This window comes from Carica papaya, chromosome 9 (genome assembly GCF_054855325.1).
Source record: "Carica papaya isolate Zhongbai chromosome 9, ASM5485532v1, whole genome shotgun sequence".
NCBI classification, from domain to species: domain Eukaryota; kingdom Viridiplantae; phylum Streptophyta; class Magnoliopsida; order Brassicales; family Caricaceae; genus Carica; species Carica papaya.
The window spans coordinates 34,293,339-34,320,399 of record NC_142317.1 but is presented as its reverse complement, the minus strand read 5'-3'; the positions used below and the strand labels follow the sequence as shown (position 1 = coordinate 34,320,399).

The 27,061-nt window shown below is 42.4% G+C and overlaps 2 protein-coding genes across 2 annotated transcripts; both read left to right on the top strand.

Annotated features, from left to right (window-relative positions):
* Positions 1-13,103: 13,103 nt before the first annotated feature.
* On the top strand, positions 13,104-20,047 carry LOC148240296 (uncharacterized). The gene is made up of 2 exons (XM_088211821.1): positions 13,104-15,021; positions 19,984-20,047. The coding sequence occupies exons 1-2, from the start codon at positions 13,773-13,775 to the stop codon at positions 20,040-20,042; spliced, it is 1,308 nt and encodes a 435-aa protein (XP_088067947.1). The 5' UTR covers positions 13,104-13,772; the 3' UTR covers positions 20,043-20,047.
* A 1,274-nt stretch (positions 20,048-21,321) lies between these two features.
* Positions 21,322-26,155, top strand: INT2 (inositol transporter 2). Its single transcript, XM_022055850.2, has 6 exons — positions 21,322-21,547; positions 22,187-22,257; positions 23,463-23,798; positions 23,874-23,981; positions 24,170-24,772; positions 25,346-26,155. The coding sequence occupies exons 1-6, from the start codon at positions 21,412-21,414 to the stop codon at positions 25,829-25,831; spliced, it is 1,740 nt and encodes a 579-aa protein (XP_021911542.1). The 5' UTR covers positions 21,322-21,411; the 3' UTR covers positions 25,832-26,155.
* Positions 26,156-27,061: the final 906 nt, after the last annotated feature.

The following is a 27,061-nucleotide window of genomic DNA, read 5'->3' as shown; positions in this document are numbered from 1 at the left end:
ACCAAAGAATAAATAACCAATCATCTTGACCCTAAATTATTGATAGCCTCTAGCTTTTATTATGGTTCGATAACTGAATATGGTGTCTAATTTAAATACCTACGTGCTTTTACTGTGCTATAACTTTAGAATTAGCACTTAGAATTAGTTTTATCTTAGAGATCTCGTACTCATTTTATCACATATCAATTATATGTACAAATATCATATCTAAAAGTACGAGTGAGAAAAGAAATCAGGATATGTAATCATAACAAAACTTGATTTGGTGTCGATAGTCAATTGTGTTATCGAAGAAATATCATTATTTGATCACAATTTAAGATACTATTGGATTTTAAGAATTAGATCTTTTATAAATTAATTTTTTTTTTTAATATAAGATTCAATCCAATCTAAATTCTAATGCAATCAAAATTTAAGATATTATTTAATTTTTGAAATTTAAAAGAAATTTAAAAAATCAGTCATAATTATTTAATGCATAAGATTTTTCCATGCAATTATTATTACTAAATTTTTTAAATTATATATATATATTATTATTTAAGAATTTGATAATAAAATTGGTACCACCATATAATCATGATTATAGAAACTTAATTATAATTAATTAGTGAACAAAAATTGAGCTCCATCCAAAGTGGCAAAGCCAGAAAAATGAAAAGGAAGAATCATATGGAAAAGTTATTAATCATTTAAATACATAGTTTTTTTTTTCAAGAGAATAAAATGGCAAAGAATATAAATTTAAATATTATAGAAAATTTAGTGTACTAATTATTTATAAAAAGAATCAGATTTCGCATATACATATATGATATATGTATATATATTTATAATTAGACAAAACATCTTCCTACAAGAAAAGAAATTATGAGACAAATCATAAGATAAAATTTTATTGGAGTATAAACATACACCACGATATGAAGACATTGATATATATATATATATATATATATATATATAGACACACACACACACACACACAAAATAATATATTTTTTCTTCAATTTAGAAGCTCCATGTAACGCGCAATAATTTTAGCATTTTTTATTATTATTTTTATTATTTTTATTTTTATTTATTTTATTTATTTAGTTTAATTTATAATTTTAAAATAATAATAATAATAATAATAATAATAAAAATAACAATAATTGTAAAATTGGGTAAAAATATTATTTGGATTTAATTGAAATTGATTTTGGAAAAAAAGGGTGAAAATTAGGGTTCTGGGGGTATTTTTGAAAAGAAAATCGGAACCCGGGGGTCAAAACATAATTTAGAAAAATTGTGCCCCGTCAGCGCCACGTCAGCAGCCACGTCAGCGGCCCAGTCAGCAGACCTGGCCAACCAGGACCTGCCGCGTGACAAGACCACGTCGACCCAGGAACGGGCCACGTGGGCGATCCGCGTACGTGCGATCAGACGGCCCAGATGCGCCCCCGCGCGCACGGACGGCCCAAATAAAGCGTGCGCACGGACGGCCTAGATTCAATCAAGAACGGACGGCCCAGATTTAATCAAAATGGACGGCTGTGATCAAAAAGCAAAAGGGTATAAATAAAACCCCCACACCTGACCACAAAAACCCTAGCCGCCTGCCCTCGCCGGAGAAGACGAACCAGACGCCGGAGGAGCCGGCCGCCGCCACCCGCCGCCGTACCGGGGAGTTTTTCGACCGCCGATCGAGGTAAATTTCATACCCCCGGCTCGTTTTTCAATGCTGAGTTCCCTTGTGGCCAAATCGGAGCCAAAATTCTGGCCAAACGGCCGGAAAACACGGCCGAAATCCGGCGGCGTCGTCGTGCCCCTCCTCAGTTTTTGCCTCCGATGAGGCCCTTCCCGGCCTCCGTTTGATACAATTTTTATATCACCGTGATCACCATTCTTTTCTCTACAGGTTGATAGGAGCCAAATCACCAAAACACGAACCTCGTCGGAGAGCCGCCGCACCCGAGAGCACCGCCGCCGGTAAGCTTCGGTTTTTCATAATTTTTTGGTCCCCCGAGGGCCCTATGGTTGTTTTATCGCAGGGACCGATGCAAGTGTGGCCGAATTCGGCCGAAAACGGCCAACCCGAGGTGAATCGCCGCCGCAAGCGGCGGCGCCGTCGCCGGAGCACGGCGGAGCCGCCGTGCCGGAATTGCGATATTGGCCGAAAGGGGCCCTGGGTCTAATTTGGGATTTTTTTGGGACACGTGCAGGTACCAGTAGTGCGTTTCAGTTCTCCGGAAAAAATTCAGAGAAAATTAGGGACAGCCTGCAGGCGCACTGTAGAGCCGTATTCGGACCCCGAAACAAGTAAGGACCCCTCATCCTATTTTCTATCACGGTATTAAAGTTCAATAATGATAAAAAGGTATTTCATGAATCAACAAATGTGTGAAATTGCTTAAGGTCGCTAATGGAGTCCGAGTCTGGTGTGTTTGTCGGTTAGCTATTGTTTGGCCTATTTTACGATTTTAAATGCCGTATGAGGTCTGATGTTTTCATTTCATAGTTTCGTGTGCATATATCACTGTTTTATTGATTACGGGTTGAATGACTGAGAACCCGATGTTGTATGTTGTCTGGTTTGGCATGAATTACTGGTTGCTTGTTTGTGTGTGATTTGATGATGCTGACTGAGGAAAAGGGGAATGAAAGGTTACGTAAATTGATAATTGTATAATGTGGTCAGCCTGACTAGATATCCTGGGAGATGGTGGACGGACCGGGTCCGTAGGGAACCCTACCGGGATTGTGGTCTCTCATACTGTACGGGGTATGGAGACCTTATGTGTTTTGGTGCCCATACCGGACGGGGTATGGGGACGACCCGTTTCACCCTCATACCGGACGGGGTATTGAGGTCTATAATTTTGGCGCCCATACCGGACGGGGTATGGGGACGGCCATGGAATCTGATTACAATTGTTAAAGGTTCACGGGTAGCGGAACCCCTATGGATCCCCATGGATACTAGTAGGCTGGTAAATAAGGAAAAATATGTTGTGTAATGATTGAGATGCAAAAGGCGTGATAAGTATTATGTTATACAGTTCCTATGATTTCATGATGATGATAATGTTATTACTTTCGTATATTGTTTTATGAATTTCACCGAGGTAAGTGGATAGTAAAGGATTTTATTATTAATAAAAGAATTTGTTGTAAACTATACTCCATTGGTCTTTTTGTATTTTCTACCCACCTTTACCTCCGTGACGGTGAGATAGTGTGATGTCTTTACTGGGCTGGTGTAGCTCATTCCTTATTTAATCATTTCATATCAGGAAGACATTGTTCCCGAGCCCGTTCCGCAGGAAGACGGCGAAGGGGACGTCTGAAGACTCCGTAGTCATATTTATAGCTTTTATTTTCGAGTTTCTCTTTTAGTTAGTTTGTTCTTTTATACTTTGAGCACGTTTTTTGTTTTAGTGTAAGGGATGTTTAATCAAAATTTTTATTACGCTTCCGCATTTGACCTTTTAATACACATATTTCATTTTAAATTTCCGGGGCCGTTACAGTTGGTATCAGAGCTAGGTTTCCTCGGACCCATCCTTTACACAATAGTGCCTTAGAGAAATACACACCGATAGATCGTTACTCAACAATTCCTTGTGAATGCAGGTACACAGAAATGAGGAGAGGAAGGCCCCCCCTAAACCGAGCGGCCCAAGATAATTCGCTTTGGGAGGATTTACACAGACTATTTGAGATGGTGGAAGCTCTCGTAGCTGCCCAGCAAAGGCGAGAAGAGAGAAGAAAGTTACCCGGACCTCCTCCGCTATCGCAGGTTGAGCCCTCGCTACAGCAGGCTGATCCCGAGCCACCCCGGCAGGAGCCTGCTCCTCCACAGTACCACCCGGCACCACAGCTGCGGTACGACCCGGTACCACCAAGCACCGCCACAGCACATTCCAGTACCCCCACCACATCAGCAAGTGCCACCATAAGGCCCCCTAGTTCACCCTCAATCGGCCCCAGTCCCTCTACCCCGGGATCCCGCTCATTCCTTGATCGATCCCGGCTTCATAGAGAGGTACAGAAGACTTAACTTTTACAGGGGGATCCTCTTTTGAAGAGGCTCAATACTGGCTGGCAGAAACTGAGAGAGCTTTCGAGACCTTGGGAGTAGTTCTTGAGCAGAGGGCTGCCATTGCCTCCTACATGTTGGTAGGGGAAGCAGTACGCTGGTGGGAGCTCAAGCGGACCACCCTGCCCACACCAGCTACTTGGGAGCAGTTCTTAGCGGCCTTCCACGCGGAGTATCTCCCTAAACACATCCAACACCTGAAGGAAATAGAGTTTGCTCAATTGGTCCAGGGAAACATAATAGTGTCGAAGTATGCCCGTAAGTTCCTGGAGCTGGGCCGATATGCCCCAGAGACATTGATGGATGAGGGCCGAAAGGCCAGGAAATTCCAGTGGGGTCTCCGCTCGGAGATCAGACAGCACTTACTGGTAATGGAGCTCGAGACATATTCAGCAGTCCTAGCAAAGGCGCAGATCATAGAAAGGAGCTTCGACACCAACCCTCAGCTAGCGGGGAGTTCCCGACCCTCAGCCCCGCTCCGCAGGCCAGCACCTACTGCGCCTGTCCAACCCAGTAAGAGGCCCAGACCCGCCATCCAGGCCCCTCCTCAGGCTACGGGGGCAGCACGTGGGAAGATCTGCCAACACTGCGGCAGGGATCACGGGGACCGACCCTGCTACCGCCTCAGCAACACCTGTCGCATATGCGGCAGTGCCCAGCACTATGCAAGGGAATGCCCGAGGAACCAGAATCAAAGAAGGCCTCCAATCCAGGGCAGAGTTTACAACCTTACCCAGAAGGATGCCGACGCAGACCCGGACGTGGTACATGGTATGTATACTATCTCTAGCCACATTGCTCATGTTTTGTTTGACACTAGTGCATCACATTCTTTTGTTTCACATGTTCTTGCTTCCAAAATTTGTGTATCACCTGATGACTTGATTCATTATTGCTTGTATCTACCGCTGGGGGGGAGACATTGCTAGGAGAGGTTATCTACAGGGCATGTACCATGGAGATAGCATATAGGAAACTGAGGGTAGACCTGATAGAGTTAGACACGAGGGATTTTGATATAATCCTAGGAATGGATTGGCTAGCGGCGTACCACGCCACCATAGACTGCTTTAACAAAAATGTTGTATTTAATCCTCCCAATGAGGAGCCATTTACAAGTTAATAAAATCATTCAGTATTGATTTTCCCTGATGGCAAGTTTTCTTAATTCCCAGTGCTTTAATCTTGTATTTTCTCTAACTTGGTAAACCCAAGAAAGAAGTTTGTATCCAAGAGATTCCAGTAGTCTGAGACTTTTCAGACATATTTCCGGATGAACTGCCCGGTCTACCAATGGACAGAGAGGTCGAGTTCACCATAGACTTACAGCCAGGTACCCAGCCCATCTCGGTTGCTCCTTACCGAATGAGCCGCATTGAGATGGAAGAACTAAGGAAAGAGATCACTGAGTTACAAGACAGTGGTTTCATTAGACACAGCGTTTCCCCTTGGGGTGCTAGGGTTACTTTTGCAAGGAAGGGAGATGGAATGTTGAGACTGTGCATTGATTACAGAGGGATAAACAAGGTAACAATTAAGAACAAATATCCTCTTCCCCGGATTGATGACTTTTTTGATTAGTTGCAGGGTGCACGGGTCTTTTCTAAAATAGATCTACGATCAGGTTACCATCAGGTAAAGGTAAGAACAGAAGAAATCCCCAAGACGGCATTCCGAACCAGGTACGGACACTATGAGTTCCTGGTCATGTCGTTTGGGCTAACCAACGCCCCGGCCATCTTTATGCATCTAATGAACAGGATCTTCGGAGAGTTCTTGGATCAATTTGTCATCGTGTTCATCGATGATATCTTAGTCTACTCAAAAAGTAGAGAAGAACATGTTCATCATCTTGCCCAAGTCCTACAGGTCATCAGGGAAAAGAAGTTGTATGCAAAGTTGAGCAAGTGTGGATTCTAGCTCGAGCAAACCGCCTTCTTGGGACATGTTATATCGAAGGAAGGGGTATCAGTAAACCCCGAAAAGGTTGAAGCGGTACTTGGTTGGGAAAGGCTGACAACAGTTAAGGAAATTCGGAGCTTTTTGGGGATGGCAGGTTATTACCGCCGATTCGTCGAAGGGTTCTCTAGCCTAGCAGCTCCTCTAACCCAACTCACAAAGAAGAATGCAAAGTTTGAATGGAATGAGGACTGCGAAAGGAGTTTTTCAGAATTGAAGAAGCGATTGACTACTGCACCCGTACTGACTCTACCGAGTGGATCAGGAGGGTATACAGTTTATAGTGATGCATCTTATCTGGGCTTGGGTTGTGTCCTGATGCAGCATGGAAATGTTATAGCATATGGGTCCAGACAGCTAAAGAATCATGAGAAGAACTATCCTACCCATGACTTGGAGCTTGCCGCAATCATACACGCCTTGAAAACCTGACGCCATTATTTGTATGGAGAGACCTTTCAGATCTATACCGATCATAAGAGTTTGAAGCACATCTTTACTCAGAAGGATCTCAACATGCGTCAGAGAAGGTGGATGGAACTCCTCAAGGACTATGATTGTGATATCCTATACCATCCAGGTAAGGGCAACGTGGTAGCCGATGCCCTCAACAGGAAAAGTGCATGCACCCTAGCCCATTTGATGGTTTCAGAATGCAGGTCAATTGGGGCCACGCAGCAGGTTCGACTGCGAGATCTGAAGAGGGCCACATGTTTGGGCCACCTAGCAGTCCAACCTGAGCTAATCCAAAGAATAAAGAAAGCCCAGTCAGTCGACCCCGCCCTAGTAACCCGCAAGAAGGATGCAGAACAGGGAATGAGTTCAGAATTTCAGATCTCTGCCGACGGATTGATTCGTTTCAAGGACAGAGTGTGTGTCCCAGACAACAGTGAGTTAAAAAGAGACATCATGACGGAGTCCCATAGTTCAAGGTTTGCCATGCATCCAGGAAGTACAAAAATGTACCAAATTATGCGACCTCGGTTTTGGTGGAATGGGATGAAGAGAGATATAGCTGACTTTGTATCTAAGTGTTTGGTATGTCAGTAGGTCAAAGCAGAACATCAACGCCCAGGTGGGTTACTTTAGCCTTTACCGATCCCAGAGTGGAAGTGGGAACATATCGCCATGGACTTCGTATCAGGATTACCCAAGGCACGATCAGGACATGATGCTATATGGGTAATTGTTGACCGACTCACTAAGTCTTCCCACTTCCTGGCCATCAGAATGACTGATTCTTTGGACAAGTTGGCAAGAATGTATATCCGAGAGATAGTCAGATTGCATGGAGTCCCAGTGACAGTGGTATCCGACAGGGACCCCAGATTCACTTCTCGGTTTTGGAATAGTTTCCAGCAAGCCATGGGAACAAAGCTGTCCCTCAACACTGCTTTTCATCCTCAGACTGATGGACAATCAGAAAGAACAATTCGTACACTGGAAGATATGCTCCGAGCTTGTGCCATTGACTCTAGGGGCCATTGGGACGACCATTTACCCCTGATAGAGTTTGCCTACAACAACAGCTATCAAGTGAGCATTGGCATGGCTCCGTATGAGGCGTTATATGGACGCCCATGCAGATCACTGATTTGTTGGGAGGAAGTGGGCGACAGAAGATTGTTCGGTCCGGAGTTGGTAGAGGAGACCACTTCGAAGATAGCTAAAATCAGAAAGAACATTCAGATAGCCCAGAGTAGACAGAAGAGTTATGCAGACACCCGGAGGAGGGATCTAGCGTTTGAAAAAGGCGACCGAGTGTTTCTTAAGGTCACTCCTTTCAAAGGAATTAGTAGGTTCGGCAGGAGGGGAAAATTAAACCCCCGATATATTGGACCCTTTGAAATCTTAAACAAGATTGGTACCGCTGCTTACAGACTAGTACTGCCTCCCGAGCTCTCCCGAGTTCACAATGTGTTTCACGTATCTATGCTACGTAAGTACAACCCGGACCCTTCTCATGTCTTGGCTCATGAACCGCTTCTACTCCAAGAGGACTTGTCTTATGAAGAAGTACCGGTCGGTATCACGGACCGAGAGAGCAGAATACTCTGCAACCGAGAAATATTATTTGTAAAGGTCGTGTGGCAGAATAACACGCCCATGGAGGCTACTTGGGAACTTGAATCAGAATTTAGAGCCTAGTGTCCCCATTTGTTCGATCAAGAGTAAGAGACAAATTTGGGGGACCAAATTTGTTTAAGGGGGGGAGAGTTGTAAGGCCCAATAATTTTAGCATTTATTATTATTATTTTTATTAATTTTATTTTTATTTATTTAGTTTAATTTATAATTTAAAATAATAATAATAATAATAATAATAATAATAAAAATAACAATAATTATAAAATTGGGTAAAAATATTATTTGGATTTAATTGAAATTGATTTTGGGAAAAAGGGGTAAAAATTAGGGTTCTGGGGGTATTTTTGAAAAGAAAATCAGAAACCAGGGGTCAAAACACAATTTAAAAAAATTGTGCCCCGTCAGCAGCCACGTCAGCGGCCCAGTCAGCAACCCTGGCCAACCAGGACCTGCCGCGTGGCAAGACCACGTCGACCCGGGAACGGGTCACGTGGGCGATCCGCGTGCGCGCGATCGGACGGCCCAGATGCGCCCCCGCGCGCACGGACGGCCCAGATCAAGCGTGCGCACGGACGGCCCAGATGCAATCGCACGGACAGTCCAGATTCAATCAAGAACGGACGGACCAGATTTAATCAAAATGGACGGCTGTGATCAAAAGGCAAAAGGGTATAAATAAAACCCCCACACCTGACCACAAAAACCCTAGCCGCCTGCCCTCGCCGGAGAAGACGAACCAGACGCCGGAGGAGCCAGCCGCCGCCACCCGCCGCCGCACCGGGGAGTTTTTCGACCGCTGATCGAGGTAAATTTCATACCCCCGGCTCATTTTTCAATGCTGAGTTCCCCTGTGGTCAAATCGGAGCCAAAATCCCGCCCAAACGGCCGGAAAACACGGCCGAAACCCTGCGGCGCCGCCGCACCCCTCCTCAGTTTTTACCTCTGATGAGGCCCTTCCCGGCCTCCGTTTGATACAATTTTTATATCACCGTGATCACCATTCTTTTCTCTACAGGTTGATCGGAGCCAAATCACCAAAACACGAACCTCGCCGGAGAGCTGCCGCATCCGAGAGCACCGCCGCCGGTAAGCTTCGATTTTTCGTAATTTTTTGGCCCCCCGAGGGCCCTAAGGTTGTTTTATCGCAAGGACCGATGCAAGTGTGGCCGAATTCGGCCGAAAACGGCCAACCCGAGGCGAATCGCCGTTGTCGGAGCATGGCGGAGCCGCCGTGCCGGAATTGCAATATTGGTCGAAAGGGGCCTTGGGTCTAATTTGGGATTTTTTTGGGACACGTGTAGGTACCAGTAGTGCGTTTCAGTTCCCCGAGAAAAATTCAAGGAAAATTAGGGACAACCTGCAGGCGCACTGTAGAGCCGTATTCGGACCCCGAAACAAGTAAGGACCCCTCACCCTATTTCCTATCACGGTATTAAAGTTCAATAATGATAAAACAGTATTTCATGAATCAACAAATGTGTGAAATTCCTTAAGGTCGCTAATGGAGTCCGAGTCTGGTGTGTTTGTCGGTTAGTTGTTGTTTGGCCTATTTTACGGTTTTAAATGCAGTATGAGGTATGATGTTTTCATTTCATAGTTTTGTGTGCATATATCACTGTTTTATTGATTACGGGTTGAATGACTGAGAACCCGATGTTGTATGTTGTCTGGTTTTGCATGAATTACTGGTTGCTTGTTTGTGTGTGATTTGATGATGCTGACTGAGGAAAAGGGGAATGAAAGGTTATGTAAATTGATAATTGTATAATGTGGTCAGCCTGACTAGATATCCTGGGAGATGGTGGACGGACCGGGTCCGTAGGGAACCCTACCGGGATTGTGGTCTCTCATACTGGACGGGGTATGGAGACCTTATATGTTTTGGCGCCCATACCGGACGGGGTATGGGGACGACCCGTTTCACCCTCATATCGGACGGGGTATTGAGGTCTATAGTTTTGGCGCCCATACCGGACGGGGTATGGGGACGGCCCTAGAATCTGATTACAATTGTTAAAGGGTCACGGGTAGCGGGACCCCTATGGATCCCCATGGATACTAGTAGGCTGGTAAATAAGGAAAAATATGTTGTGTAATGATTGAGATGCAAAAGGCGTGATAAGTATTATGTTATACAGTTCCTATGATTTCATGATGATGATAATGTTATTGCTTTCGTATATTGTTTTTTGAATTTCACCAAGGTAAGTGGATAGTAAAGGATTTTATTATTAATAAAAGAATTTGTTGTAAACTATGCTCCATTGATCTTTTTGTGTTTTCTACCCATCTTTACCTCCGTGACGGTGAGATAGTGTGATGTCTTTACTGGGCTGGTGTAGCTCATTCCTTATTTAATCATTTCAGATCAGGAAGACATTGTTCCCGAGTCCGTTCCGTAGGAAGACGGCGAAGGGGATGCCTGAAGACTCCGTAGTCATATTTATAGCTTTTATTTTCGAGTTTCTCTTTTAGTTAGTTTGTTCTTTTATACTTTGAGCACGTTTTTTGTTTTAGTGTAAGGGATGTTTAATCAAAATTTTTATTACGCTTCCGCATTTGACATTTTAATACACATATTTCATTTTAAATTTTCGGGGCCGTTACACTCCAAGTTTCACCTTTTATCATTTTTATCAACAAAATTTAATGACTTGGCGAGAATGATCAATACGAGTAGGCATATTGTAAGGATTAGATTAGGTACGAGGGTGTAAGTTTCTATTGCTCTCGTAAAAGAACTAGTCTTTAATCCATATAACAGTAAGATTAACTCAGGATTGCATAGGATCATACTTTGGTCGATTCCTTTTACTTTTGTCGAAAATTCTTTACGCTTTTCTCCAAAGCATTCCTAAACTTTCGTCCTATGCTTTGGGCATTCAGATAAGAGCCTCCTTAATCTCTCTCCAAGGCACACACATCAATGAAAGTTATTCTATCCATAGAGATTAAATTCATATGCTAAATAACCCTTAGGTGCCTATCCATACCTTATACTTATCCATAATAACCCTTAGATCCCTATCTCTATACTTTATACTTATACAAAATAACCCATCAAACATCTAAAAACACCCTACCATTTTTAATCTATCGGAAAAACTAAACTTTAAATTTATAAGAAGAAAAGATTTCAATAACTTACCCATCACGTACACAGAAATCCTTCACCAACTAGTAATCCGATACGAATTTGCCTCAAAATCATCAAACGAACCTTTAATCCCTTACCAAAGTAACACAACCCTAATGTTATATGTAGCACCCGGAAAGGAGGAAAAAAAAAAAAAAAAAAAAAAGGGGGGGCCACGTCAGCAGCCACGTCAGCAGCCACGTCAGCAGGCCCGGTCAGCAGTCCCGGCCAACCGGGGCCTGCCACGTGGCAAGACCGCGTCACTCCGAAAGGAGCCACGTTGGCGATCCGCGTGGGTGCGATCCGACGGCCCAGATCAATCGCGCGATCGGACGGTCCAGATTCAATCGCACGGACGGCCCAGATTCAATCAAAAACGAACGGCCCAGATTAAAACGAAATGAACGGCTGTGATCAAAAGGCAAGGGGTTATAAATAGAACCCCCACACCAGACCACAAACCCTAGCTGCCCGCCGCTCGCCGGAGAAGACGAACCAGAGGCCGACCGCCGCCACCCGCCGCCACACCGGGGAAATTTCCGACCGCCGATCGAGGTAAATTTCATACCCCGACTCGTTTTTCTCCGCTGATTCCTCCTATGGCCAAATTGAGGCCGAAATCCCGGTCAAACGGCCGGAATACGCGGCCGAAACCCAGCGGCGCCGCCGCGCCCCTCTCGGTTTTTTGCCTCCGACGAGGTCCTTCCCGGCCTCCGTTCGATGCAATTTTTATATCACCGTGATCACCATTCTTTTCTCTACAGGTTGACCGAAGCCGAATCACCAAAACACGAACCTCGCCGGAGAGCCGCCGTACCCGAGAGCGCCGCCGCCGGTAAGCTCCGCTTTTCCGTGATTTTTGGCCCCCCGAGGGCCCTAGGGTTGTTTTCTAACAAGGACCAATGCGAGTGTGGCCGAATTCGGCCGAAAACGGCCGAAAACAGCCAACCCGAGGCGACTCACCGCCGCCAGCGGCGGCGCCGTCGCCGGAGCACGGCGGAGCCGCCGTGCCGGAGTTGCGATTTGGTCCGAAAGGGGCCCTGGGCCTAATTTGGATTTTTTTTGGAACACGTGCAGGTACTGTTAGTGTGTTTCAGTTCCCCGGGAAAAATTCAGGGAAAATTAGGGACGGCCTGCAGGCGCACTGTGAATCGTATTCGGATCCTGAAAACAAGTAAGGACCCCTCACCCTATTTCCTATCACGGTATTAAAGTTCAAAATGATAAAACAGTATTTCTTGAATTAACGAATGTGTGAAATTGCTTAAGGTGGCTAATGGAGCCCGAGTCTAGTGTGATTGGTGATTTACTGTTATTTAGCATGTTTACAGCTTTAAATGCAAAATGAGGTTTGATGTGTTCATTTTACAGATTTGTGTGCAAATACTACGTTTTTATTAATCATGGGTTGAATGACTGAAAAACTGATACTGTATGTTGTCTGTTCGGCATGAATTACTGTTTTGCTTGTTTGTATGTGAATTGATGATGTTGACTGAGGAAAAGGAAAATGAAAGATTGTGTAGACTGATAATTGTATTATGAGGGTCAGCCTAACTAGATATCCTGGGAGATGGTGGACGGACCAGGTCCGTAGGGAACCCTACCGGGATTGTGGTCTCACATGCCGGACGGGGTATGGAGATCTTATGGTTTTGGCGCCCATACCGGACGGGGTATGGGGACGGCCCGTTTCACCCTCATACCGAACGGGGTATTGAGGTTCATGGTTTTGGCACCCATACCGGACGGGGTATGGGGACGGCCCTGGAAACTGATTATGAATGTTAAAGGTTAACAGGTAGCGGAACCCCTATGTACCCCCACGGATACTAGTAGGCTGGTAAATGAGAAAAAGATATGTTGTACAATGATTGAATTACAAGAGGCGTGATAAGTGTTATGTTTTACAGCTTATATTATTCCATGATTATGATAATGTTATTATTTTTCTTATATTGTTTTCATAAATTCCACCGAGGTAAGTGGATGGTAAAGGTTTTCATGTTAATAAATGAGTTTATTGTAAATTATGCTCCATTGGTCTTTTTGTGTTTTTCTACCCACCTTTACCTCCGTGACGGTGAGATATCGTGATGTTCTTACTGGGCTAGTGTAGCTCACTCCTTATTTAACCATTTCAGATCAGGAAGACATGGTTCCCGAGCCCGTTCCGCAGGAGGACGACGAAGGGGATGCCTAGAGACTCTGTAGTCATACTCATAGTTTTATTTTCGAGTTTCTCTCTTAGTTAGTTTAATCTTTTATATTTTAAGTACGTTTTTGGTTTTTCGTGTAAGGGATGTTAACTGAAATTTTGATCTCGCTTCCGCATTTGATATATTTAAATACTCATTTCATTTTAATATTTCCGGGGCCGTTACAGTTGGTATCAGAGCCGCATTTCCTCGGACCCATCCCTTACACTATAGTCCTTTAAAGAAATACTCACCGATTGGTCGTTACTCAACCATTCCTTGTAAATGCAGGTACACAGAAATGAGGAGAGGAAGGCCCCCACTAAACCGAGCGGCCCAAGATAATTCGCTTCGGGAGGATTTGGACAGATTATATGAGATGGTGGAAGCTCTCGTAGCTGCCCAGCGAAGGCAAGAGGAGAGAAGGGAGTTACCCGGACCTCCTCCGCTAGCGCAGGTTGAGCCCCCGTTACAGCAGGCTGATCCCGAGCCACCCCGGCAGGAGCCTGTTCCTCCACAGTACCACCCGGCACCACAGCCGCGGTACGACCCGGTACCACAGCCACAGTACCAACAGGTACCGCCACAGCACATTCCAGTGCCTCCACCCCATCAGCAGGCGCCACCACAGGGTCCCCCAGTTCACCCTCAGCCGGCCCCAGTCCCTCTACCTCGGGACCCCGCTCCCTCCTTGATCGATCCCGGCTTCATAGAGAGGTACAGGAGACTGAACCCTTCTACTTTTTCAGGGGGATCCTCTTTCGAAGAGGCCCAATACTGGCTGGCGGAGACTGAGAGAGCCTTTGAGACCTTGGGAGTAATTCCTGAGCAGAGGGCTGCCATTGCCTCCTACATGCTGGTAGGGGAAGCAGTACGCTGGTGGGAGCTCAAGCGGGCCACCCTGCCTGTACCAGTTTCTTGGGAGCAGTTCCTAGCGGCTTTCCATGCGGAGTATCTCCCTAAACACATCCAACATTTAAAGGAAATGGAATTTGCTCAGTTGGTCCAGGGTAATATGACAGTGTCGGAGTATGCCCGCAAGTTCCTGGAGCTGGGCCGACATGCCCCGGAGACATTGTTGGATGAGGGCCGAAAGGCCAGGAAATTCCAGTGGGGTCTCCGCCCGGCGATCAGACAGCACTTGTTGGTGATGGAGCTCGAGACATATTCGGTAGTCCTGGCAAAGGCGCAGATCATAGAAAGGAGCTTCGACACCCGCCCTCAGCTAACGGGAAGTTCCCGACCTTCAGCCCCGCTCCGCAGGCCAGCGCCTACCATGCCTGTCCAACCCAGTAAGAGACCCAGGCCTGCCGTTCAGGGCCCTCCTCAGGCTATGGGGGCAGCTCGTGGGAAGACCTGCCAGTACTGCGGCAGGGATCATGGGGACCGACCCTGCTACCGCCTCAACAACACCTGTCGCATATGCGGCAGTGCCCAGCACTATGCGAGGGAGTGCCCTAGGAACCAGAATCAAGGGAGGCCTCCAATCCAGGGCAGAGTTTACAACCTTACCCAGAAGGATGCCGATGCAGACCCGGACGTGGTACATGGTAAACCCAAGAAGGAAGTTTGTATCCAAGAGATTCCAGTAGTCCGAGACTTTCCAGACGTATTTTCGGATGAACTGCCCGGTCTACCAGGGGACAGAGAGGTCGAGTTCACCATAGACTTACAGCCAGGAACCCAACCCATCTCGGTAGCTCCTTACCGAATGAGCCGCATCGAGATGGAAGAGCTAAGGAAACAAATCACTGAGCTACAAAACAGTGGCTTCATTAGACACAGCATTTCCCCATGGGGTGCCGTTGTCACTTTTGCAAAGAAAGGAGATGGAACGTTGAGACTGTGTATTGATTATAGAAGGATAAACAAGGTAACAATTAAAAACAAGTACCCTCTCCCCCGGATTGATGACCTTTTCGATCAGTTGCAGGGTGCACAGGTCTTTTCTAAAATAGATCTACGATCAGGTTACCATCAGGTGAAAGTGAGAGCTGAAGACATCCCCAAGACGGCATTCCGAACCAGGTACGGACACTATGAGTTCCTGGTTATGCCGTTTGGGCTAACCAACGCCCCGGCCATCTTTATGGATCTAATTAACAGAATCTTCAGAGAGTTTTTGGATAAATTTGTCATCGTGTTCATCGATGATATCTTAGTCTACTCAAAAAGTAGAGAAGAACATGCTCATCATCTTGCCCAAGTCCTCCAGGTACTCAGGGAAAAGAAGTTGTATGCAAAGTTGAGCAAGTGTGGATTTTAGCTCGAGCAAACCGCCTTCCTAGGACATGTTATATCGAAGGAAGGGGTGTCGGTGAACCCCGAAAAGGTTGAAGCGGTACTTGGTTGGGAAAGGCTGACAACAGTTAAGGAAATTCGCAGTTTCCTAGGGATGGCGGGTTATTACCGCCGGTTTGTCGAAGGGTTCTCCAGTCTAGCGGCCCCTCTAACCCGACTCACAAAGAAGAATGCAAAGTTTGATTGGAATGAGAACTGCGAAAGGAGTTTTTCAGAATTGAAGAAGCGACTAACTACTGCACCCGTGCTGGCTCTACCGAGTGGATCAGGAGGGTATACAGTTTATAGTGATGCCTCCTATCTGGGCCTGGGTTGTGTCCTGATGCAGCATGGAAAGGTTATAACATATGGGTCTAGACAGCTAAAGAATCATGAGAAGAACTATCCTACCCATGACTTGGAGCTTGCCGCAATCATACACGCCTTGAAAATCTGGCGCCATTATTTGTATGGAGAGACCTTTCAGATCTACACCGATCATAAGAGCTTGAAGCACATCTTCACTCAGAGGGATCTCAACATGCGTCAGAGAAGGTGGATGGAACTCCTCAAGGACTATGATTGTGACATCCTATACCATCCAGGTAAGGGCAACGTAGTAGCCGATGCCCTCAGTAGGAAGAGTGCAGGCACCCTAGCCCATCTGATGGTTTCGGAATGCAGGTCCATTGGGGCTACGCAGCAGGTTCGACTGCAAGATCTGAAGAGGGCCACATGTTTGAGCCACCTAGCAGTCCAACCCGAGTTAATCCAAAGAATAAAGGAAGCCCAGTCAATCGACCCCGCCCTAGTAAACCGCAAGAAGGATGCAGAACAGGGAGTGAACTCAGAATTTCAGATCTCTGCCGACGGATTGATTCGTTTCAAGGACAGAATGTGTGTCCCAGACGACAATAAATTAAAAAGAGACATCATGACAGAGTCCCATAGTTCAAGGTTCGCCATGCATCTAGGAAGTACAAAAATGTACCAAACTATGCGACCCCGATTCTGGTGGAATGGGATGAAGAGAGATATAGCCGACTTTGTATCTAAGTGCTTGGTATGTCAGCAGGTCAAAGCAGAACATCAACGCCCAGGGGGGTTGCTTCAGCCTTTACCGATTCCAGAATGGAAGTGGGAATACATCACCATGGACTTCGTATCGGGACTACCCAAGGCACGATCGGGACACGATGCCATATGGGTAATTGTTGACCGACTCACTAAGTCTTCCCACTTCCTGGCCATCAGAATGACTGATTCGTTGGACAAGTTGGCAAGAATGTATGTCCGGGAAATAGTCAGACTGCATGGGGTCCCAGTAACAGTGGTGTCCGACAGGGATCCCAGATTCACTTCTCGGTTCTGGAATAGTTTCCAGCAAGCTATGGGAACAAAGCTGTCCCTTAGTACTGCCTTCCACCCCCAAACCGATGGACAATCAGAGAGGACAATCCGTACGCTGGAGGATATGCTCCGAGCTTGTGTCCTTGACTCCGGAGGCCATTGGGACGACCATCTACCCCTGATAGAGTTTGCCTACAAGAACAGTTACCAAGCAAGCATCGGCATGGCCCCATACGAGGCGCTATACGGGCGTCCGTGCAGGTCACCGATTTGTTGGGAGGAAGTGGGCGATAGAAGATTGTTTGGCCCGGATTTGGTGGAAGAAACCACGTCCAAGATAGTTAAGATCAAGAAGAACATCCAGACAGCTCAGAGTAGGCAGAAGAGCTATGCTGATACCCGGAGGAGAGACCTGGCCTTTGAGAAAGGTGACCGGGTGTTTTTTAAAGTCACCCCCTTCAAGGGAATTAGTAGGTTCGGCAGAAGGGGAAAATTAAACCCCAAATACATTGGACCCTTTGAAATCTTAGACAAGATTGGTACCACTGCCTATAGACTTGCACTGCCCCCTGAGCTCTCCCGGGTTCACAATGTGTTTCATGTATCTATGCTGCGCAAGTACAATCCGGACCCTTCTCATGTCGTGGCTCATGAACCGCTTTCACTCCGAGAGGACTTGTCTTATGAAGAAGTACCGGTCAGTATCACGGACCGAGAAAGCAGAATACTCCGTAACCGGGAAATATCATTTGTAAAAGTCTTGTGGCAGAACCACACGCCTAGGGAGGCGACTTGGGAGCTGGAATCAGAATTTAGGGCCCAATATCCTCATCTGTTTGATCAAGAGTAATGAGGCAAATTTGGGGACCAAATTTCTTTATGGGGGGGAGAGTTGTAGCACCCGGAAAGGAGGAAAAAAAAAAAAAAAAGGGGGGCCACGTCAGCAGGCCCGGTCAGCAGTCCCGGCCAACCGGGGCCTGCCACGTGGCAAGACCGCGTCACTCCGAAAGGAGCCATGTTGGCGATCCGCGTGGGTGCGATCCGACGGCCCAGATCAATCGCGCGATCGGACGGCCCAGATTCAATCGCACGGACGGCCCAGATTCAATCAAAAACGAACGGCCCAGATTAAAACGAAATTAACGGCTGTGATCAAAAGGCAAGGGGTTATAAATAGAACCCCCACACCAGACCACAAACCCTAGCCGCCCGCCGCTCGCCGGAGAAGACGAACCAGAGGCCGACCGCCGCCACCCGCCGCCGCACCGGAGAAATTTCCGACCGCCGATCGAGGTAAATTTCATACCCCCGACTCGTTTTTCTCCGCTGATTCCTCCTATGGCCAAATTGAAGCCGAAATCCCGGCCAAACGGCCGGAATACGCGGCCGAAACCCAGCGGCGCCGCCGCGCCCCTCTCAGTTTTTTGCCTCCGACGAGGTCCTTCCCGGCCTCCGTTCGATGCAATTTTTATATCACCGTGATCACCATTCTTTTCTCTACAGGTTGACCGAAGCCGAATCACCAAAACACGAACCTCGCCGGAGAGCCGCCGTACCCGAGAGCGCCGCCGCCGGTAAGCTCCGCTTTTCCGTGATTTTTGGCCCCCCGAGGGCCCTAGGGTTGTTTTCTAACAAGGACCAATGCGAGTGTGGCCGAATTCGGCCGAAAACGGCCGAAAACAGCCAACCCGAGGCGACTCGCCGCTGCCAGCGGCGGCGCCGTCGCCGGAGCACGGCGGAGCCGCCGTGCCAGAGTTGCGATTTGGTCCGAAAGGGGCCCTGGGCCTAATTTGGATTTTTTTGGAACACGTGCAGGTACTGTTAGTGTGTTTCAGTTCCCCGGGAAAAATTCAGGGAAAATTAGGGACGGCCTGCAGGCGCACTGTGAATCGTATTCGGATCCCGAAAACAAGTAAGGACCCCTCACCCTATTTCCTATCACGGTATTAAAGTTCAAAATGATAAAACGGTATTTCTTGAATTAACGAATGTGTGAAATTGCTTAAGGTGGCTAATGGAGCCCGAGTCTAGTGTGATTGGTGATTTACTGTTATTTAGCCTGTTTACAGCTTTAAATGCAAAATGAGGTTTGATGTGTTCATTTTACAGATTTGTGTGCAAATACTACGTTTTTATTAATCATGGGTTGAATGACTGAAAAACTGATACTGTATGTTGTCTGTTCGGCATGAATTACTGTTTTGCTTGTTTGTATGTGAATTGATGATGCTGACTGAGGAAAAGGAAAATGAAAGATTGTGTAGACTGATAATTGTATTATGAGGGTCAGCCTAACTAGATATCCTGGGAGATGGTGGACGGACCAGGTCCGTAGGGAACCCTACCGGGATTGTGGTCTCACATGCCGGACGGGGTATGGAGATCTTATGGTTTTGGCGCCCATACCGGACGGGGTATGGGGACGGCCCGTTTCACCCTCATACCGAACGGGGTATTGAGGTTCATGGTTTTGGCGCCCATACCGGACGGGGTATGGGGACGGCCCTGGAAACTGATTATGAATGTTAAAGGTTAACAGGTAGCGGAACCCCTATGGACCCCCACGGATACTAGTAGGCTGGTAAATGAGAAAAAGATATGTTGTACAATGATTGAATTACAAGAGGCGTGATAAGTGTTATGTTTTACAGCTTATATTATTCCATGATTATGATAATGTTATTATTTTTCTTATATTGTTTTCATAAATTCCACCGAGGTAAGTGGATGGTAAAGGTTTTCATGTTAATAAATGAGTTTATTGTAAATTATGCTCCATTGGTCTTTTTGTGTTTTTCTACCCACCTTTACCTCCGTGACGGTGAGATATCGTGATGTTCTTACTGGACTAGTGTAGCTCACTCCTTATTTAACCATTTCAGATCAGGAAGACATGGTTCCCGAGCCCGTTCCGCAGGAGGACGACGAAGGGGATGCCTAGAGACTCTGTAGTCATACTCAGTTTTATTTTTGAGTTTCTTTCTTAGTTAGTTTAATCTTTTATATTTTAAGTACGTTTTTGGTTTTTCGTGTAAGGGATGTTAACTGAAATTTTGATCTCGCTTCCGCATTTGATATATTTAAATACTCATTTCATTTTAATATTTCCGGGGCCGTTACATTATATATGAATACCACATGACAGAAACATGTCAAACAACACACCCTTGAAAGAAATAATGCTAACATGAAAGAAGAGATTGATATAGAGTACCTAGCATCCTTAAATACCCATCAAGATATTTGTTGAAGATGTTGCACGAAAATTTTATGTGTTACCGCATATAAAAGGGTAGTACTTTAAGACCACGGTTGGAGCTATTACTACACCCTTCGTTTATTTCGAAGATTCTGATATTCCAAAAATAGTAAATCACACCAAAGCTTTCCATACCTCAGTTAAGCACAAAAAATGCAAAGATTGTGAGATTGTGTGTTAATTAACAGCAATTCGTGTTGTGAATCTAAATAACTTTCACCATGAAAACTCTTAAGGTTAATCTCTTCAAGTTTGGTCTACAAATATTGTCAGTGAAACCTTTCGACATACCAACAAAACAATCAAGCCATTGATATTGACCCTCCTAGAACATATTGTTAGGAAGTCAATAGTTACATGTAATAAATACAACTTCCTTTACTCTTCACTGGTATGTCAAGTACAGGTTCGAAGTAAAGGTGCAATTCATATAAAAGAAATTTGAAATTTAAACGAACTAGTATTTCTATTTATTACTTTCTTCGATTCGAACTAGTATTTCTATTTATTACTTTCTTCGATTCTCATGTTAAGGATTTTATATTTTCAAATACGAATATATGAATTTTACAATCTTGAAATTATATAGATATGAGCCAATCTAACATTTCTTAGTACCTGTAATATGTAATAGATTACATATTATTTGAAAACTCTTATCTCTACTCATCAAACTCAAATTTTCCCCATACGTAAATTATTTTTCTGAGTAGAATTTATACCCACGTATATATATTTGTTTATGTAGTGTATATTAAAAGAATAATTGTTTGAATAGATGATATATATATATATATAGAGAGAGAGAGAGAGAGAGAGGAGAGAGAGAGAGAGTAGACAGAGGGAGTGTATTTAAGATGAGGGTTCGATTTGGGTCCACATGATAAAAAAATTTGGAAACAAACGACAAAAATTAGTAGTGGAGTCTTCAGTTTCTATCCCGAATAAATTTCCATTTTCTCTCCCATTTTCCCAGAAAACAAACATTAACTCTTCTCTCTCTCTCTCTCTCTCTCTCTCTCTCTCTCTCTCTCTCTTTTTCTGAGAAGAAATGGAAGGAGGAGTTCATGCAGAAACAGATATTTCAGCTTTCAGATACTGCTTCTCTCTCACATGGAGGAATCCTTATGTTCTTCGTCTTGCTTTTTCAGCTGGGATTGGTGGACTTCTCTTTGGTTATGACACAGGTTTCTAATACTTCCTTTTCTTATTAAATGATTCCAAACACTGGTTTTGTCTGTATATCTACTAATGTGTATATATATATACATATACATACATACATATATATACATATGCATACACAGTAATTACCCTTTATTTTTTCCTTCACAAATTTCATTTTCACACTTGTGGTGTCAGATTCTTCAATTTGAAATTTGTGGGTTTTTTTTTCATTTGGGCAATTCACTAGATATATATATATATGTATATGCAGTAATTACCCTTTATTTTTCTTTTTACAAATTTCATTTTCACACTTGTGGTGTGAGATTTTACAACTTGAAATTTGTGGGTTTTTTTTCATTTGGGCAATTCACTACAAATATATATATGTATATATATATATATATATATGTATATACAGTAATTACCCTTTATTTTTTTGGTCACAAATTTCAGTTTCACACTAGTGGTGTAAGATTTTTCAATTTGGAATTTGTGGGTTTTTTGGGCAATTCACTACATGAGAGTTTACTGGGCAATTCACCACACACACACAGATATATATATATATATATATATATGTATATACAGTAATACCCTTTATTTTTTTTTAGTTTTGGTAATTTAAATTATATATATATATATATGTATACATGCAGGAGTGATATCTGGTGCTCTTCTTTACATTAGAGATGACTTTGACTCTGTGGATAAACACACTGTTCTTCAGGTACATTAACATTTAATTTTCTTTTCATACTAATTTATGACGTCATTTTTTGTGTATATATAGTTTTAATGTAATTTATTGTTTAATAATTTACTCTTTTTTATTAAAAAAAATTAATATATAATCAATGTAGTGTGGCCGATTCATTTTAACCCATCACTCTTCTGTCTTCTCTTTTGTTTGGATAAAGATGTATACGTATATACACACACATACATATATATATATATACATACATACGTGTATATATATAATATTATATATATATATGTATTTGTGCCAGAAGATTTGAAGCTGATCTGGGTTTGTCCAGCATGAGGGTTCACTGTCAAGTCAAATTTTATATGTTCTTGTTAATTGGGTACCTCGGTTTTCTATTCAATTACCTTATCTATAAACCATTATTTATATATATATATATATATATATACACATTATATACACTATATACTATATAGTATATATATATATATAATGAATTTATATGCCTGCTATCATGTACGGCCAAAATATGTGACAGAAAATCCATCGTCACTCGTTGACTATTATAATGGATTTTCTCAAAATTTTAAGCTATTTATAATGGCAATATTATATTGTAATTAATATATTTTTGAAAATGATTTGGTGTTTTTTTTAAAAAAAAAGATTTAATTTAATTGTTTTTTTTTTAATTTTTTAAAACTTTTTTTCTGTTATTTTTTTATTTAAAAAAATATGTAATAAACTAAAAATATAAGTAATAAATTCAAGAAATAATCATATATATATATATATATATTAAAATCTCATATCCATCAATCAAGTATGAAATTTGAAATAATGTATATATTTTTTGACAATTTTTTGAATACCATATGATTTTTTAGAAAAATATGTAATAAACTAAATATATATAAGTAATAAGTTCAAACATAATCATATATATATATATATATACATAATATCATATGGATGGATCAAATATGAAAATCAAAGTAATTTATATAATTTTTTGATAATTTTTTTTTAATACCTTATGATTTTCGAAAGAATCTAATATGATCCGAGACTCAATTCTCGATCTCTTATAATTTAATCGTTAATATATATCTATTTTTTTGCGTGATATGACTTTTTTTTACTAACGCACGAAAAAATATGTTAAGAGATATGAAATTTGAACTCGAACAGTTAATAGATATAATCAGTATGCATTTATACAGGAGAGTATAGTGAGCATGGCAGTTGCAGGAGCAATCATCGGAGCAGCCATTGGTGGTTGGTTGAACGATCGTCATGGAAGAAGAAGTGCAATCTTGATTGCTGATTTCCTCTTCTTTATTGGAGCTGTGATCATGGCTGCTGCTCCCAACCCTTCTCTTCTCATCATTGGTCGAGTTTTCGTTGGCCTCGGTGTCGGAATGGCATCTATGACATCCCCTCTTTACATCTCCGAAGCTTCTCCGGCCAAAATCCGAGGCGCTCTCGTTAGTACTAATGGATTTCTCATCACTGGAGGCCAATTCTTGTCGTACCTCATCAACTTAGCTTTCACTAAGGTCACAGTTTATCCTTAAAAACTTCAAATTCAGAGATTTAAATTTGTTTTGTTGCTAATTTCCATGCTTGTTTAGGCACCAGGAACTTGGAGATGGATGCTTGGAGTTGCAGGACTTCCAGCTTTACTTCAGTTTATATTAATGTTGCTACTTCCCGAATCGCCTCGATGGTTATTTCGTAAGGTTCGTAAATGATTTCTTCTTAAACCTCCATTTCTTAATTGAGTTTTCTCTTTAACTCTTTGTCCAATATCGATAATAATATCAACGAAAAAACATTCTCCTGTGCTTCGAGACATGCTGAGTTCCACATATTCTTTACGGGATTTGAATCCGATAATTCAGTTTCTTGTCTGATATCTAACTCACAGGGAAGAGAAGAAGAAGCGAAAGAAATTCTCCGAAAAATATATGCTTCTGAAGATGCTGAAAAGGAAATTCAAGATCTCAAAGAATCAGTGGAAGCCGAGATTCGAGAAAAACAATCTGCAGAGAAAATCAACTTGATCAAACTATGGAAAACAAAGACTGTGAGAAGAGGACTTATTGCTGGTGTTGGACTTCAAGTTTTCCAACAATTTGTAGGCATAAATACAGTCATGTATTACAGTCCTACAATTGTTCAATTAGCAGGTTTTGCATCAAACAAAACTGCTCTTCTTCTTTCTCTTGTCACTTCTGGGCTCAATGCCTTTGGCTCCATTGTCAGTATCTACTTCATTGATAGAACTGGCAGGAAGAAGCTTCTTATAATTAGTTTGTGTGGAGTTATCGTCTCCCTCGGATTATTGTCAGCGGTATTCCATGAGACTACAACTCATTCTCCAATCGTTGGTCCGGTAGCAACCTCCCGGTTCTCGAATTTCACTTGCCCGGATTACAAAACAGCGAGAGACGCCATCGCTTGGGATTGTACCAGGTGCTTGAAGGCATCATCACCAGATTGTGGCTTCTGTGCTTCTGAAAGTGGAAAGGTAAAATTTTTAACTCATTTTCAATTAGTTCATTTATGTTTATTTAACGATCTGTAGCATTTTACATACTTATCCGGATAATTCGTTTTAGTATTATATATTTTCGTATAAAAACATAATATGAGATCATAACTAAATATACCTCATAATTTATCGAAAAATCCATCTTAGTACTATATATTTTCATATAAAAATATAATATAAGATTTTAGTTAAATATATCTCATCTCGAATAATTTATTAATACTATATATTTTCATACAAAAATATAGTATAAGACGATAGTCAAATATATCTAATAACTTGTAAGGTAACTGATTTTACTATTATATGTCTTCATATGAAAATATAACACCGAATTTCAGCCAAATGAACTTCATAATTTATCGGGTAATTCATTTTACTACTATATATTTTCATATAAAAGTATAACATAGGATCATAGCCAAATATACCTTATAACTTATCGAATAATTCATTTTATTTATTACTTTATATATGTATTGTTTACTCACGAAGATGCTCGGTAAAAAGCGGATAAAGACAGTAATCTAATAGTTAATATTATTGCAGCTATTACCAGGAGCATGTTGGATATCAAATGACACAGTAAAAAGTGCATGCCAGGACCAAGGCAGGTTATGGTACACTAGGGGATGTCCAAGCAGATTCGGATGGCTTGCGTTAATCGGGTTGGCGCTCTACATCATATTCTTCTCACCTGGAATGGGAACTGTCCCGTGGATCGTTAACTCGGAAATATATCCATTGAGGTTTCGAGGAGTGTGTGGAGGGATAGCAGCTACTGCAAATTGGATATCGAACCTTATAGTTGCTCAATCGTTCCTGTCTTTAACCGAGGCAATAGGGACCTCGTGGACATTCTTAATATTTGGTGTGATTTCGGTGATAGCTTTGGTGTTTGTGATAATATGCGTTCCCGAAACTAAAGGATTGCCCATCGAGGAGATCGAAAAAATGCTAGAACATACAGCTTTGCACTTGAGGTTTTGGAAGAATAAGAACTCTAAACAACTAGACAAGAATCAAGGTGTATGATTCTGTAAAATCAAAGTGTACTTATAGTGTTAAAGATACAACACATCCGTCGTGAACGAAATCAGTGTACTAACTACTTGACGAATTAGACCTTTCATCAACCCCTTGGTAGTATCACTTACAGCAGCCTCCCAATGAACTCTCGAACATAATGAGAGAGGATATTATCGGAGTATCTGTCCCTAAAATATGTACTACCTAAAAGTGATTTTTTTATTGTATTGTTGTCTTTTTCTTATATCCAAAACAAAAAAGTGTATTTAGAGGATCTATGCTATGTAATTCAAATATAATGGTACTGCGAGCTCTTATATTTGAAATTTATATCGATACTGTTCAATCATGAATCATTAGAGAAACGGACAAAATCCGTGTCGATCTTTTATTCATAATCGTTCTGTACATTTAAACTCTCGAACTCATTTTTTTTGAGATTTTTATTGGAAATTTTAATTATATAGAAATAAATAAATAAATGGATATTTTAAGAAAAATAAATATTAAATGATGATTTCTTTAGTCATGAATAAATAATTTGGAGGTAATTACTCAATTTTTTATTGTAAATTTAATTCAAAAAGACAATCTCCTATTGTTAATTAATATGTATATATATACATATATATGTATATATATACATCACATTCTAATTTTTTCTGGGTCAAAATTTACTTTTTTATTGAAAAAATTGTAAAAATCAAAATATATATATTTTAAAATAATTATTCATTTAAATATATAAATAGGTACTTGACCCAATCTAAGCCCAACAAAAACTCATAGAACAAAATACAAAGCCCATTCAGCCGGCCCAAAAGGGCTTCCATGACACGACGCCGTTTTGCTATAAGTTTCACTGCAAATGAAAATGGCGATGGGTTCAAGGCTTTGAGAGTTAAAAGAAGGATGGATTTACTCAAGGCTGCAGCAAGGAAAGAGAAGTGAAGCAGAGATTGAAGACGCGTTGGCTCGAAGCTGAAGACCATGTCGGGTTTATAAGTTATCTAATCCAAATTCAATCCGATCAATTCTTTATATAGATATTAATAAAAATTTAAAATGTGTATTTATACATAGTAGTTAGATTCAAACGAATTTTAAAAAACCAAATTCGAACATATTTCATCCCGTTTTAGTCCTTTTTCCGTCAATTGAATATATATTGTAACGAAATAAATTACATCATATTATTGGATTTAGATTAGTCGGTTAAATGTGAAATTATACGAT

Coding starts and splice junctions, on each gene's coding strand:
- LOC148240296 (XM_088211821.1), top strand. CDS start 13,773: ATGAGGAGAGGAAGGCCCCCACTAAACCGAGCGGCCCAAGATAATTCG. Junction 15,022..19,983: donor AGACCCGGACGTGGTACATG/GTAAACCCAAGA, acceptor TAACCATTTCAG/ATCAGGAAGACATGGTTCCC.
- INT2 (XM_022055850.2), top strand. CDS start 21,412: ATGGAAGGAGGAGTTCATGCAGAAACAGATATTTCAGCTTTCAGATAC. Junction 21,548..22,186: donor TCTCTTTGGTTATGACACAG/GTTTCTAATACT, acceptor GTATACATGCAG/GAGTGATATCTGGTGCTCTT. Junction 23,799..23,873: donor TCAACTTAGCTTTCACTAAG/GTCACAGTTTAT, acceptor ATGCTTGTTTAG/GCACCAGGAACTTGGAGATG.